This window comes from Heloderma suspectum, chromosome 1 (genome assembly GCF_057233095.1).
Source record: "Heloderma suspectum isolate Gila_16-S chromosome 1, 16-S_ref, whole genome shotgun sequence".
NCBI classification, from domain to species: Eukaryota; Metazoa; Chordata; class Lepidosauria; order Squamata; family Helodermatidae; genus Heloderma; species Heloderma suspectum.
In genome coordinates this window covers 335,607,923-335,620,073 of record NC_139458.1, presented here as the reverse complement: position 1 = coordinate 335,620,073, position 12,151 = coordinate 335,607,923, and the positions used below count along the sequence as shown (strand labels likewise).

At 43.1% G+C, this 12,151-nt stretch overlaps 1 protein-coding gene across 21 annotated transcripts in view; it reads left to right on the top strand.

Moving 5' to 3' along the window:
* EPB41L2 (erythrocyte membrane protein band 4.1 like 2) overlaps positions 1-12,151 on the top strand; it is a 127,619-nt gene that overhangs the window by 86,823 nt on the left and 28,645 nt on the right. For all 21 annotated transcript variants that reach the window (XM_084827517.1, XM_084827516.1, XM_084827510.1 and 18 more), the window contains 2 exons: positions 3,138-3,310; positions 5,533-5,702. In XM_084827517.1, the coding sequence (XP_084683643.1) occupies positions 3,138-3,310; positions 5,533-5,702 (343 nt within the window). The remainder of the gene's footprint in view (positions 1-3,137; positions 3,311-5,532; positions 5,703-12,151) is intronic.

The following is a 12,151-nucleotide window of genomic DNA, read 5'->3' as shown; positions in this document are numbered from 1 at the left end:
CAAGATTTCTGTGTCCTACTCCCAGTTTTCATTTAAACGTGATAGCTTACATTAAAATAAAAATCCATAAAACTGCATGGTATAACACAATTTTTAAAAACCTGTACAGCGGAAACAAAACTAGCAGCAGTAAAACTCAACTCTAGTAGAAAAGGCATATAAAAGAAAATTGGTTTTACCTGGCTTCTGAAAGAAGTGGCATAGGTGCCAAACACATTTCTTTGAAGAGGGTGTCCTGCTATCAGGATGCCACAACGAAAACCTTATCAGTAGCCATCTTCCTCACCACCAGTGATGGGGAAGGGGGGGCACCTGGAGGATGGGCTCTGATCTCTATAGACTGCCAGGACCATCTTTTAGATACCCTGGTCAGAGGCCATTTAGGATTTTATAGTTGGTATGACTTCAGCCCCAGAAGCACAGTGAATGCCAGTGTACTTCTTTTAACATGCAGCAAGTCCCAGTCAGTAATTTTACTGCAGTATTTTGGACTGACATTGCTGGGTGCTTTTTAAAGGCAACCCAACATATTATGAATTACAGAAATCTAACATGAATGTGACCAGAGCATAAGTCCTCCTTTTACAGGTAGGGTATCGAATGTTGCTAGGACTTCATTCTCTGATGAAAAATACTGAGAGCTGGGAGCAGACTAGTTTCTCACAAAATAAATGATCTGAAGAGCATCTTCACATTTTGCCTCATATCTCAGGTTCTGCAAGGGCCTGACACTGGCTTTTTTTTTTTTATGAAAGGTTGGAGTCTGGGGATTGTGGCTCAGGGAGCAATTGCCCTGCTCTTCCACCAGTGAGAGCTGTGAGATTGGCAGGGACCAAGGGATAAGGCTTTTTCTATGGTGGCCGTACTTCTTTAGAATGTCATCCCTTGGAAAGTATATATGGCCCCCTCTTTTGGCCTTTAGGGGGATTTTAAAGGCTCATTTTTTCAAGTCTGCATTTGGTTAACTTTAGTGTTTGGTGCTTTTAACTGAGGTTTTATCTGCTGCTATGATCTTATTTATTTTAATGAGATACATGTATTGAACATTAATTTTTTTCATTGTGTGATCATTTTTTGTATTTTAAAGTATGTTGTAATCCACTTTGTGTGGGTTTTTACCCTGAAAAGCAGGCTAGTCATCTATATAATAATAATTTTCAAGATACAGATTTTGTAACATCTTCATAGTGAAAATCTTCTATAGTCAAAAGACCAATAGAATACAATTTAAGTGGATTTCATTCCAATCTAAAATAGCTCTTTGGGTAGGGAGGAAGGATGTTTCTTGAAGTATCAAACATACAGTGTTCTTGCTGTTCCACAAATCCTATTCCCGCTGATGTCACCGTGCAGAAAATCCGCAGAACTACTCATCCTGATTTAAAAATAATAAATCTTAATCTCCATGTGTACCTTGGATGCCAAAGATAAACACCAGGAATCCAGTTGTTACAGCAGGCATAATCCTAGTGTTTAAATTAACTGTATTTTTAAAGGCAGAATTTATTATGTACATACACACATGGACACACAAAATAATACTGCTGTTTCATCGCTGCCATTCATTTTAGTGGAGTTTGTGCAAGGATCTCATGCAGGTCCCTTTGAAATAAATGAAGGTTCTGTAGTGCCATCACCACGAAATGCTCCGTCCCATTTCTTGTCTTGCTAGCTGCCTCCAATATTAATAATAATAATATGATGACGATGCTATCCTGTAGCTGAAGCTTTCAAGACAACGTGCATTAGAAAACCAAATGCAATAAAAACAGTGTTAAAACAAATTACATTTAAAAGAATTGCCTGGAGCTGACTGGCAAAAGAATGTAGAGGTTCCATTTGCTATTGTGGAAGGCTACTCAGAGCAGGAGGATCTCACGGTTGAGTAGCTGTCCCCTTCCCCTATGGATATTACCTGTCTGGGTAATAAGGAGTTAGAGCTGCCTCATGCCATTAGCAGCCCCCTGTGTTTTCCGTCTTTACCTGGAAAAGGTAGACAAACTGTCTAAGGAGACTAGAGCAGAGCATCTAGTAGAGGTACTCTCTCCCCCGCCTCCCCCCAAGCATACCATACTGTACCCTTCCAAAGGCAGGCCTGTTTATGTCTGAAATGCTTAGTATTTTGTGCTATTTTGAGAACCTTTTAAAAGTTTGTTGCCATAGTTTTCAGTTCCTTGTTTAACAAAGGTTATTACATGAGAACATGCTTGAAAATCGAATAAGAGATTCCTTATTATTTCTTTTTCTCTTATTAAGAAATTTAAAGTTTATTTCAGCCAGGTCAAGAATAAAAATAGGAATTCATGCTTTAGGAATTGAAAAAAAGTATGACAGTACGACACTTGTATAAAACACACACACGCACAAAGATACTGAAAAGTCCATGCACCATCCAACTATGGAATTAAAATTGTGGCATGTGATTATGCAATATTGAGCAAAGCATGAAAAAATCATAATGCGTGACAAACCTGCATATGTAAAAATATTGGTCCTTCATCGAACTTTGATTTTATTTTTATGATGGGATCAGCTACCTTGCTTAGCCACTTTCCCTATAGTAATGAGGTGTACTCAGACTAGGTCTAGTGGTTTGTGTAGAGCAGCCTTGTATTTAAGCTCTACTTTAGTAGTCATAGGCAACAAGGAATTGCATGCAGGTGACTTCATGGAATTCCATGTAGGTAGGTGAGGGGGCTGGTTTCCATGTGCCCAGCATGGAAACAAAACTGACAGTGGAGAGACAGAATTCTACATCTCTCTGTCATCCCTAGGAGGCTAGTACATTTTTTGGTAAGCTAGTAATTTTTATGAGATAATTACAAGTGTACTGTAGCGATTAAAGTACAAGATCAGCCTGCAAGAGGTCATACCTCAGAGGTGGGCCTGGCTGTGGGAGCAACCTTTTGAAGGCCACCGCTATAGACACTGCTAGACAAGAAGTTACATTCAGGAACTTCTGGAGTACGAGTTATAATTCTTACAAGGCAGTTTGGTATGTTGTCCACTTCTAGGTACAAATCAAGAGGTACAAAAATGTAGCATGTTTTCTTCTGTTCTGAAAATAAGTCAGATGCTTTCATGTAATATGTTGGGTACCTTTTTATAGCTGGTTCTGTTTTGTTTTGTGGTTGTAGACTTGTATCACCAGAACAACCTCCAAAGGCCAAATTCCTGACGTTGGGTTCTAAGTTCCGCTACAGTGGGCGTACTCAAGCACAGACACGGCAAGCTAGCAATCTCATAGACAGACCTGCTCCATACTTTGAACGGACTTCAAGCAAACGTGTTTCCAGAAGTCTTGATGGTGGTAAGAGTCTGACAAAATGTCGTAACCCTCACACAATAATTCTGGCTCTTAGTTCAGGTGACTGGCAGAACAGAAGTATCTGGTGGTCTCATATATGGATTTCTTCCTCTGTTTTCCTGGTTACCCCTAACCATAGTTTGCTGTAATGTTTGAATTAGGCAATTATGATCTGTATTAGGTTTTCAAACCATGGTTTTTGGTACCATGGTTTGGAGGTTAATTGTCCAGCTGGTGGCATAGCAAACTATAGTTGGAGGAAACCAAGAAATGGAAGAATTTGTATTTGGAGTATCAGAATGTTGTGTCTGAAGTGGGCCTCTCGTCTCCTGAAACTGCAGTGCTTTGGATCAGAAAATGCCTGGCACTTCCAGAAGCATGTTGACCTAGCAAGTGGTAGAGAAGATGCCAGAAACCTCTGTAGGTCATTCATTCTTTTTGGTTTTCCAGACTTTTCCAACATACCCCTCATTCCTTCATCTCTGATCCCTCCGTGGAGCTTTCTTCCAAACTCATAGCTGCCTCCTCACACAGGGACCTAGTGTTCAGCAGATCTTTCCTAATCCCTGAAATTCCAAATTCCATAACAGTGAGACCCCTACCTAGCAACTTCCAATGAATCTGTCCCTCCCTGGCCATCCCTGAAGCAAACAGGTTTTATTTAGTCCATAGGAAGGTGTGGGATGGTCTGTCCTAACTTGAGATGTTCAGCCACTTAGAACACAATCCTGTGCAGACATAAATCTCATTGTATTCAATGGGACTTACTTCCAAGTAAGTATGTCTAGGATGTTGCTTTAATGCTGGTTTGGTTTCTGCAGAGATAGTGAAAAGAGATCTGCTGCTGTGGAATTCATGGGCTAGCATCCATCTGCGCCTTCTGGGACCTACCTGCCAAGAACATGTCCCAAAGTAAACCAAAACTGTAATAGAGGTTTTAGCTTATGCCCTTTATGTATACATAAAATTGAGTCATGTCTATATAAAAAGGTAATATGCATTGAAATTTCATTTCTATTTCATTTATTATATTGCTTTTTTAATTTTATTTTTTCAAAAGAAATTCCAAAAATCCCCACATTAATATTAATTCAAAATACCTCCCCAATCCCTCCCCCAGCTCAAACATTTCAAGATTCTTCTTCTCTCTTTATTTTCTATTTCTGTTCCAGGATAATATATTAGTTCATTCTGTTTCATTCCTTTATTGTCATTGTCTTCTTTTCATGAGTCCCACAGATTTCTATTGGCTTCCACCAAGGTTGTTCCATTTGACTGATTTTTTTTACATGCAGTCTTTTTTTCATACCGTCATTTATTATATTTCTATACTACCCAATAGCCGAACCTCTCTGGGCGGTTCACCAAAATTAAAAACCATTAAAATGTATTACACAAAGTACAAAAAGCATTTACGTAAAAACATATAAACAGATAGCGCGCACGCGCGCACACACACACACACAACATATATCTAAAAACAATTTTTAAACAATTGATTTAATGGTTTTAAATCAAATTTAATTTGTCATAGGCTGTTTAGAGAGTAGAATGTTCAGAGAAACCATGTTTTTAACTATTTTAAATAGTAGAGGATATGAATGTATAGTGATTAGTCATATATTTAAGATGAGCACTTGCAGTGGGTACAAAACCGTTAAGCATGGCATGGCAGTATTTAATGACTCAAAAGAGTTCTATGTGAAATACGTTTTAAAGCCTAAATCATCAGTCTGTATCCCACTTATTCAAACCCTCTGATTACTTGATCTTACCAGCTTAGAGCCCCTCCTCCTGGTGAGCTTTATATAAATATTGTCAGTGTAACTTTAACTTTATGCATAATATTTTGTGCCTCTCATCCATGAATGTACAAATGTACCTAGTAATATTAATGACATGCCAGCATGCATTCATTATTGAGCTTTTGCACTTTGCAAACTGGGTTAGGTTAGCAACAAATATGTATATTTCCTTCAGACATTTTGTTTCAAAATGTAATTTTGCTTTGCTTAATGTATTTTTCCTTTTAACATTCTTGGCATATTATGTATCCAGTCTCCTTTCTGTTGCTGTCTTGGCTGAATATTATCATTTTTTAAATAAAGTAATTAAAACAAAATGAGAATACTTTTAACATTCAACCAGCTTTACCTCATAAAAATTAAGGGTCTGTCAAATATTTCTTTCTCACACAGCTGAATTAATTAAACCTATTTTTGTAGCTCCGGTAGGTATTACAGACCAGAGCCTGCTTAAGGACTTCTCTGCTACAGCAGTGGTACCCGCTGGTGATAGGATCTTTGAAGCAGCAGAACAGTCCAAATTAAAAGATGGGGAAGGTAGAGATGTGGATGGAGGCATAGCTAAAATGCCACAGTTAGAAGATGGAAAGGTATGATTACTAAAGAGTGTCAGGTTTGTGGAAATAATACATTTTGGAAATCTATTTAACCAGAGTGTCTCATAGAATAGTAGGGTTGGAAGGGGCCTGTAAGACCATTGAGTCCAACCCCCTACGTGAACTATAGTAGAACTGCACTACAACTTAAAATGTTGTGGCTGTTTTATGCACCAGATGACCTGCCTATATAGGGGCAGGGCTTAGAACGAACCAATGCAGACGGACAAATTAGGGAGAGATCATGCACTAATCTGCCGCTTTGCTAGAGGGCAGATTACTTGAAAATAATCTCCCATAGGGCAAAATCCAACATTTTGGAAGGAGTCCCAGGAAGCTAACTGCCCTGCCCCTCCTTCCCCCAGAAGGCCTGAGTCCCCTGAAAATGGGTACACAGAGCATTGCAGGATCCTTCTGAATTGGGTGGTCTGTGGTGTGAGGGGGAAGGGGGGAATCCCTAAAAATCAGGAAAAGTCACCTTCTGTTGGCAGAGCTCCGCTCATGAAAGGCGCCTCCACCCTGTTTTTGTGGGAATTCCCTCCATCCCCATCAGCGGGGGAAGGAGAGGGCAGGGAAGTTAGCTTCCTGGAACCCTCTTCAGCCAGGCAATGTTGAATGTCACCTTTAGAGTGTAATTGGCACCAGAAAGAGATTGTACATCCTGTTCTAGTTGAGGGAAGAGAATGTGCTGCCCTGCAATCTCACTCTAGGGCAATTTACTTGGTAATCTGCTGTAGGGCAGAGTCTTTACAAATTTGCTTTAGAAGTTTCTGTATCTTGTTCCATGCAATTCTGAGAGAGTAAAATCAATTTGCATATTTTATTCATTGTTATGACTTATTTGTAGTCTTGCTACCTATATTTTATATTAGATAACTGATCCCACATTCTTCTGTGCAAAGGAAAGCATAACTAGGTGTCAAGCTCACATTTTGTATTAGCTTTTAGAGTTAATTTGCTTTACGCACAAGAATAGGGAATTCATTTTAGAATGGATGTTGAGCTGAAACAACTTAGAGATAAGAGCATTTAAGTCTATTTTCATTTCCATATTGTGTCAAGTTATAAAACACATTAATTTTATTATTTTCTGGAACATAGCGCACCTGGAATCACTTATAAGAAGCATTAGAAGTCTGATATAATCTTTCTGTTTGGTTGTAATCCTAACTGAATAATCTGCTGTAGACCGGGTATTTGTATTTTGATGGTTAGACATTTGAACTTCTTAATGTCTAACTGTCCTGCAACGCTGATTGTTAAATAGTAGGCACTTCTTATGTTCTTTATTGCTTCCAAGGGAGAAATAGTAGTGAAATATATAATTGACACTGTCTGTCATTGTTTGCTGTCTCTCCTGCCCACCTTCTGCTAAAGCTTTGAATGTCTGTCTGCTTCCATCCATTGTGCCTGCATTACTACAACACCAAACTGCAGAGCTTTTCACAGCCTTATAAGGAGGCAACAAAACACTTTTTGAGTTGCTGTAATCCAGATATTTGGATTATATGTTGTTCTTCATGGTCTTTGTGCATCACATGTATGGGCTCTGCGCCTGCACGGAGCCTCAATTTGGGAAACTTCTATACCTGAGGCATTTTAGGCAGGAACCTTTCCCACGTCTACTGCGCCTGTTCCTGTGGATTCCTGCCTGTCCCCTCAGTTCTGTTTCAACCACTGTTGCAGCAGCCTCATTAGGGAAGCTTCCCGCTGATCAGCTTGTCTGGTTGTTATGTAGGCATTTTATTCTATCTTTTCTCTAACTATTGTATTTCTATCTTTTTCCTTCTGTTATTTGTTTTGTTTCTTTCTGTTATTTTCGCAAACTTGCGATTGCCCGTAAAGGTGTATGGCCCTCAGGGCTCCCTTCAGGAAGTGCGTGCTGTACGGCCACTGTCTGCCTCTTTTGCCTGGGCAAAGGGCATGTAGTGGAGTCCTGCCTACAATGCCAAGCCCTTTCTAAACAAGCCCAGCATAACCGTTCAGACAGGCTATAGGCTGTACTTTGGCGCAAGGCACTCGAAGTGGTCGAGGATTGCTGCAGAGTACCTCCCAGCCAGTTGTGCTATCTTCTGCCTCGTTGCCTGTTCAAATGGGAGATAAATCTCCTCAGTGTCCCGCTCTGGGCATTTCAAGCAGACAGGATTTACCTCCTGCACCGGGTCAGTCCTTGGCACTGACAGTAGCAAAAAAGCTAACTAAGAGGGCTAGAACGTCTAAACAGGCTGGGTTAGTGACTAATGAACCTGAAAAAGAAAAAATATTCTAAAAATGTTCAGGGGAGAGTTGGGACCGACTGTTGGATCCCACTATTGCGGAGTCATCACCTCCACCCCATAGTCAGCATCAATCTACAGATCAGGTCCCTACTCCTTGGGACCAACTGGCTTTGGTGTCAACAGTGATACCATCTATTTCACCAGTGCTATCATCTCCCGTTGCCCAGCTTATGATGGCACTGGAGTCTGACACCTGTGAGGTCACCTCAGCTTTAAAAGGCGAAATAAGGGATGTCTCACCAGCACCTCCTTCCAGACGTTATGGTTTACCATGGAGGACAGCAGTACGGGACTGACGACATGGGTCACCAGACTCAATGTTCTCGGGATCATCGAGCACTAGGCACCTTCTTACTACCACACCTGAGACCAATCCCACTCTCCACCTGGTTGGGACTGATGCTCAGATTGGGGCTTTCCCTGTGGTTCAGTGCATTATTAGAATGTGGAGCATGGTGACTCTTTCCAGGGCAGACACTGCTGCCAGTGGGGATACCCAGATGACAAGCGTTATTATCGGTAACCTTGGCCATGGTATCGAGTCCACCTGATACTGAAGGCACTTTCCTAGCTCCTCTCCCAATTCCTCGTAGTCAGGCTGTACCTTCCATACTTACCAGGGAAGAACATTATTACCGCCAACGACACCTTTCTGAATCCGCCTCCAGTTCCCATGAATCCTGCTGTGCCTTCTATGCTGTGGACACCATGGGTTGAGATCTTCTCACAACCGTCCCTACAGCCGGTTGCTCCCCCTCATGGCCCACCTGGGTTCGCTCTTCTGCAAGATGCTATTGCCTGTCCAACAGTGACTGCACCATACTGAGAATCTCGTCAGAAAATTGGCCCAACAGTGACTGAAGCTGCAACTGAGGACCTGCCCAGTGTTCAAGCTCAGACAGTCAAGTCTCCTATCTCAGAGAGGTATCTCTCAGACTTTGCCTTCTTCATGTCAGCCTTCCATCTCATCCCTAGATGCAGCGGTTGGTTCACAGGATGCTATTTCACCTTTGGAAGACTTGGGCCAATTTGCTGATGAGACTCTCAGTATGGTGCAGTCCTTAGGATTGACAATCCAGCAAGCAGGGCCTGCAGTCCAAGATCCTGTCTTTGGCACCATCAGTACAGACTCAGTAGGCCCAGTGGCTATTCCATTGCTGCTGGCTTTGTTGATGATGATCAAGCAGTCCTGGAAAAGTCCATCAACCATGTCACCCATGGCAAAATGCCTTGAAGGGATGTATAAGGTCCAAGAGGCAGAAGCTGAGTTTTTATTTCAGTACCCAGCACCTAATTCCATAGTGGAGGCAGTTCTGGGGAAGTCTTGTCGACAGCATTCTTCCCCAGTTGATAAAGAGGAACTTTGGCTTGATCTGTTGGGCAGGCATGTATATATTGTTCAGCAGCAATGGGGCTCAAGGTCACAAACTGTCAGTTAGTGATGTCAAGGTATCAACTTCTTTTGTGGGACAGGGTCAGCAGACTTTTTGAGCATCTATCAGATGATAAAAAAGATCTGGCTCGCATGTTTCAGAATGAGGCCCTGAAACTCTCCAGGCAACAGATTCATACAGCAAGGCCCCAGGTAGACTGTGATTCCAAGGGGCTTGCTGGGGTGATCACGTTGCACTTAACATGCTTGGCTGAGGTCAGCACCGTCAAGAATTGAGGACCTGCCCTTTGACGGTCAAGGCCTTTTCAATACTGATATGGATGAGGCATTGGATTTGATACAAAAAGCTCGGACCACAGCAGGGCAGATGGGTTTTTCGCAACAGCAGCTGTGGCAGAGACGTCAGTACCATACCCCATCTGGCCAATATCAGCCTCAGCAATCCACTGCTTTTTAACACACATGTCAAAGGCAAACTTCTCACAGACAATCTCTATCATCCAAGTTTAGAGGCTCCCAATGAAAAACTGATGGCAGTAACAAGCGATGGCTTTGACTCTGGTCCCATTCTGCCTCATCCATCTGCTTGTCTCCCCCTCTTTCACACTCTTCTGTCCTCTTTCCTCCCTGCCTGGAAGGAAATCACGTCAGATTCCTGGGTCCTCTCAGCTGTCCATGAGGGATACAGGATCAAATTCAATGCTCCCTCTCCCATCGGTACTGTGAGATTTACTGCTTCATCTCCAGCACTATACTAGGAGGTCAAGATGCTTCAGGGAAAAGGGGCGATTGAATCCATCCCAAGCAGCCACCTACTCAGTGGGTTTTATTCGACATACTTCTCAGTACTGGAGAGGGATGGTGGAGCTATGACGGATCCTGGATCTGAGAGAACTGAACACCTACATCACTCCCAGGAAATTCTACATGGTCTCCCTGGTGTCTGTCCTTCCCCTCCTTTTTCAAGGAGTTTTGTTCGCTTCCATCGACCTTAAGGACACCTATTTCCACATTGTCATGGAGTGTTCTCACCGCCGTTTCCTCCAGTTCATGATTGGTTCGGAGACCTACCAGTTTCGTGTGCTACCCTTCAGACTCACCACCACCCCGAGGGTCTTTGCCAAGTGCATGGCAGTTGTCTGTGCCCACCTGCCTGTGAACGGAGTAGAAATCTACCCATACATCAACAACTGGCTGCTGGTAGCACCTACTGAGGATCAGTTGTGGAAGTTGATAGAGTTGATTTGCACCCTTCTGATGAGCTTAGGACTATACATCAACTGGGAGAAGTCCAACTTGCAACCAACATGAGGCTCTTGTTCATCGGGGTGGTTCTGGATTCCCGCAGAGCTCAAGCCTATTAAGAGAATAACTTGGGGGGGGGATGCCCCCCCTTACAGTTGTGCCCTCCTATGTAGGCTATCACGCATAGCCAACTGGGTAGAACGTCTGCGCTCTGCGTCTAACTTTTCCCACTGCTCTCTGCACTGGACTCTAGCATCCTTCAGGTTACACCCCGTACTCTCCTCCTCCTCTGAGACCTGAGTTCTCATGGGGGAGGAAGGAGGGGGCCTTCAAGTTGAGCCATCTGTGTGCCAAGTTCCTGAAAAGAATGTCTATGCATATCTGAGCTCACTAGGGAGGAAACCTCCCCTGGTTCCGGCTGTTCCCATTCTGAGTCTGAGCTGTTAACTATCTCCACACTCTCAGAATCATTCCTGACATCGCCTTCCTTCCCAATGACCGATGTCATCTTGATTGCCTTCACTACCAAACTTTGTGCTCAACAGACTGTTTCAGCCTTTCAGATTCAGTGCCTTCTTGGGCTTATGGCAGCGATGACTGCGGTGGTGTATCAAGCCTGCTTCTGGATGAGGCCTCTGCAGGCTTGGTTCCTGAACAACTTTGACACCGATCAGGATGCTCGTTGCACCTGTCTGTATTTACCACATGATGTGACACAATTCCTTCAGTGGTGGACTGCACCCGACAATCTGATGAGGGATATGTTGTTTCTCCAGCCCTCCCCATCCAGAGTAGTGACCACAAATGCTTTGCTCTTGGGATGAGGAGCCCATTGCGCAGGTCTAATGGTACATGGACGTTAAAGACACAGCAAGACTACAGATCACATCAGTCTGTTGGAGGTGTGGGCAATAGAGAAGGTGCTAAGAGCATTTGAAGTGGATCTTATGGGCAGGTTGGTCCTGGTAACATCAGAGAGCACAACAGTGATCTCTTACCTGAACAAACAAAGAGGGACGAAGTCAGCTCCCCGCCTTGTCCTAACATTGCAAATTCTTTATTGATGCGTGAAATGTCAGATTGGACTGGTGGCTGTTCATGTTTCTAGGACCGACAGTGTCCTTGCCGATGGTGTCAGTCGCATGTCCCTGACCTCTGACAAGTGGGAGATGGACAGGGAAGTTCTGGCGGATCTGTTCGACCACTGGGGCACACCGACTGTGGACTTACTTGCTACCAAGGTCAATGCTGTTTGTGCCGCATTCTGGAGTCGAGCTGGCTGTGGTCAGGGTTTGATGAGTGATGCCTTCACTCTTCATTGGACAGGAGGTTTGTTTTACTTGTTCCCCCCATATCCCTTAATAACACCAGTATTGGGAAAGATCGGGTCCGACAACATGTGATGCATATTAGTTGTGGCAATTACAGCAGCCAGTCAGACTGGGAAACTATATGTGCTTGGAGTGGATACTCCTTACCTTGTCTTTCACAGAGATGGTGGTTCTGCTCCCTGAAGCCTCACTTGT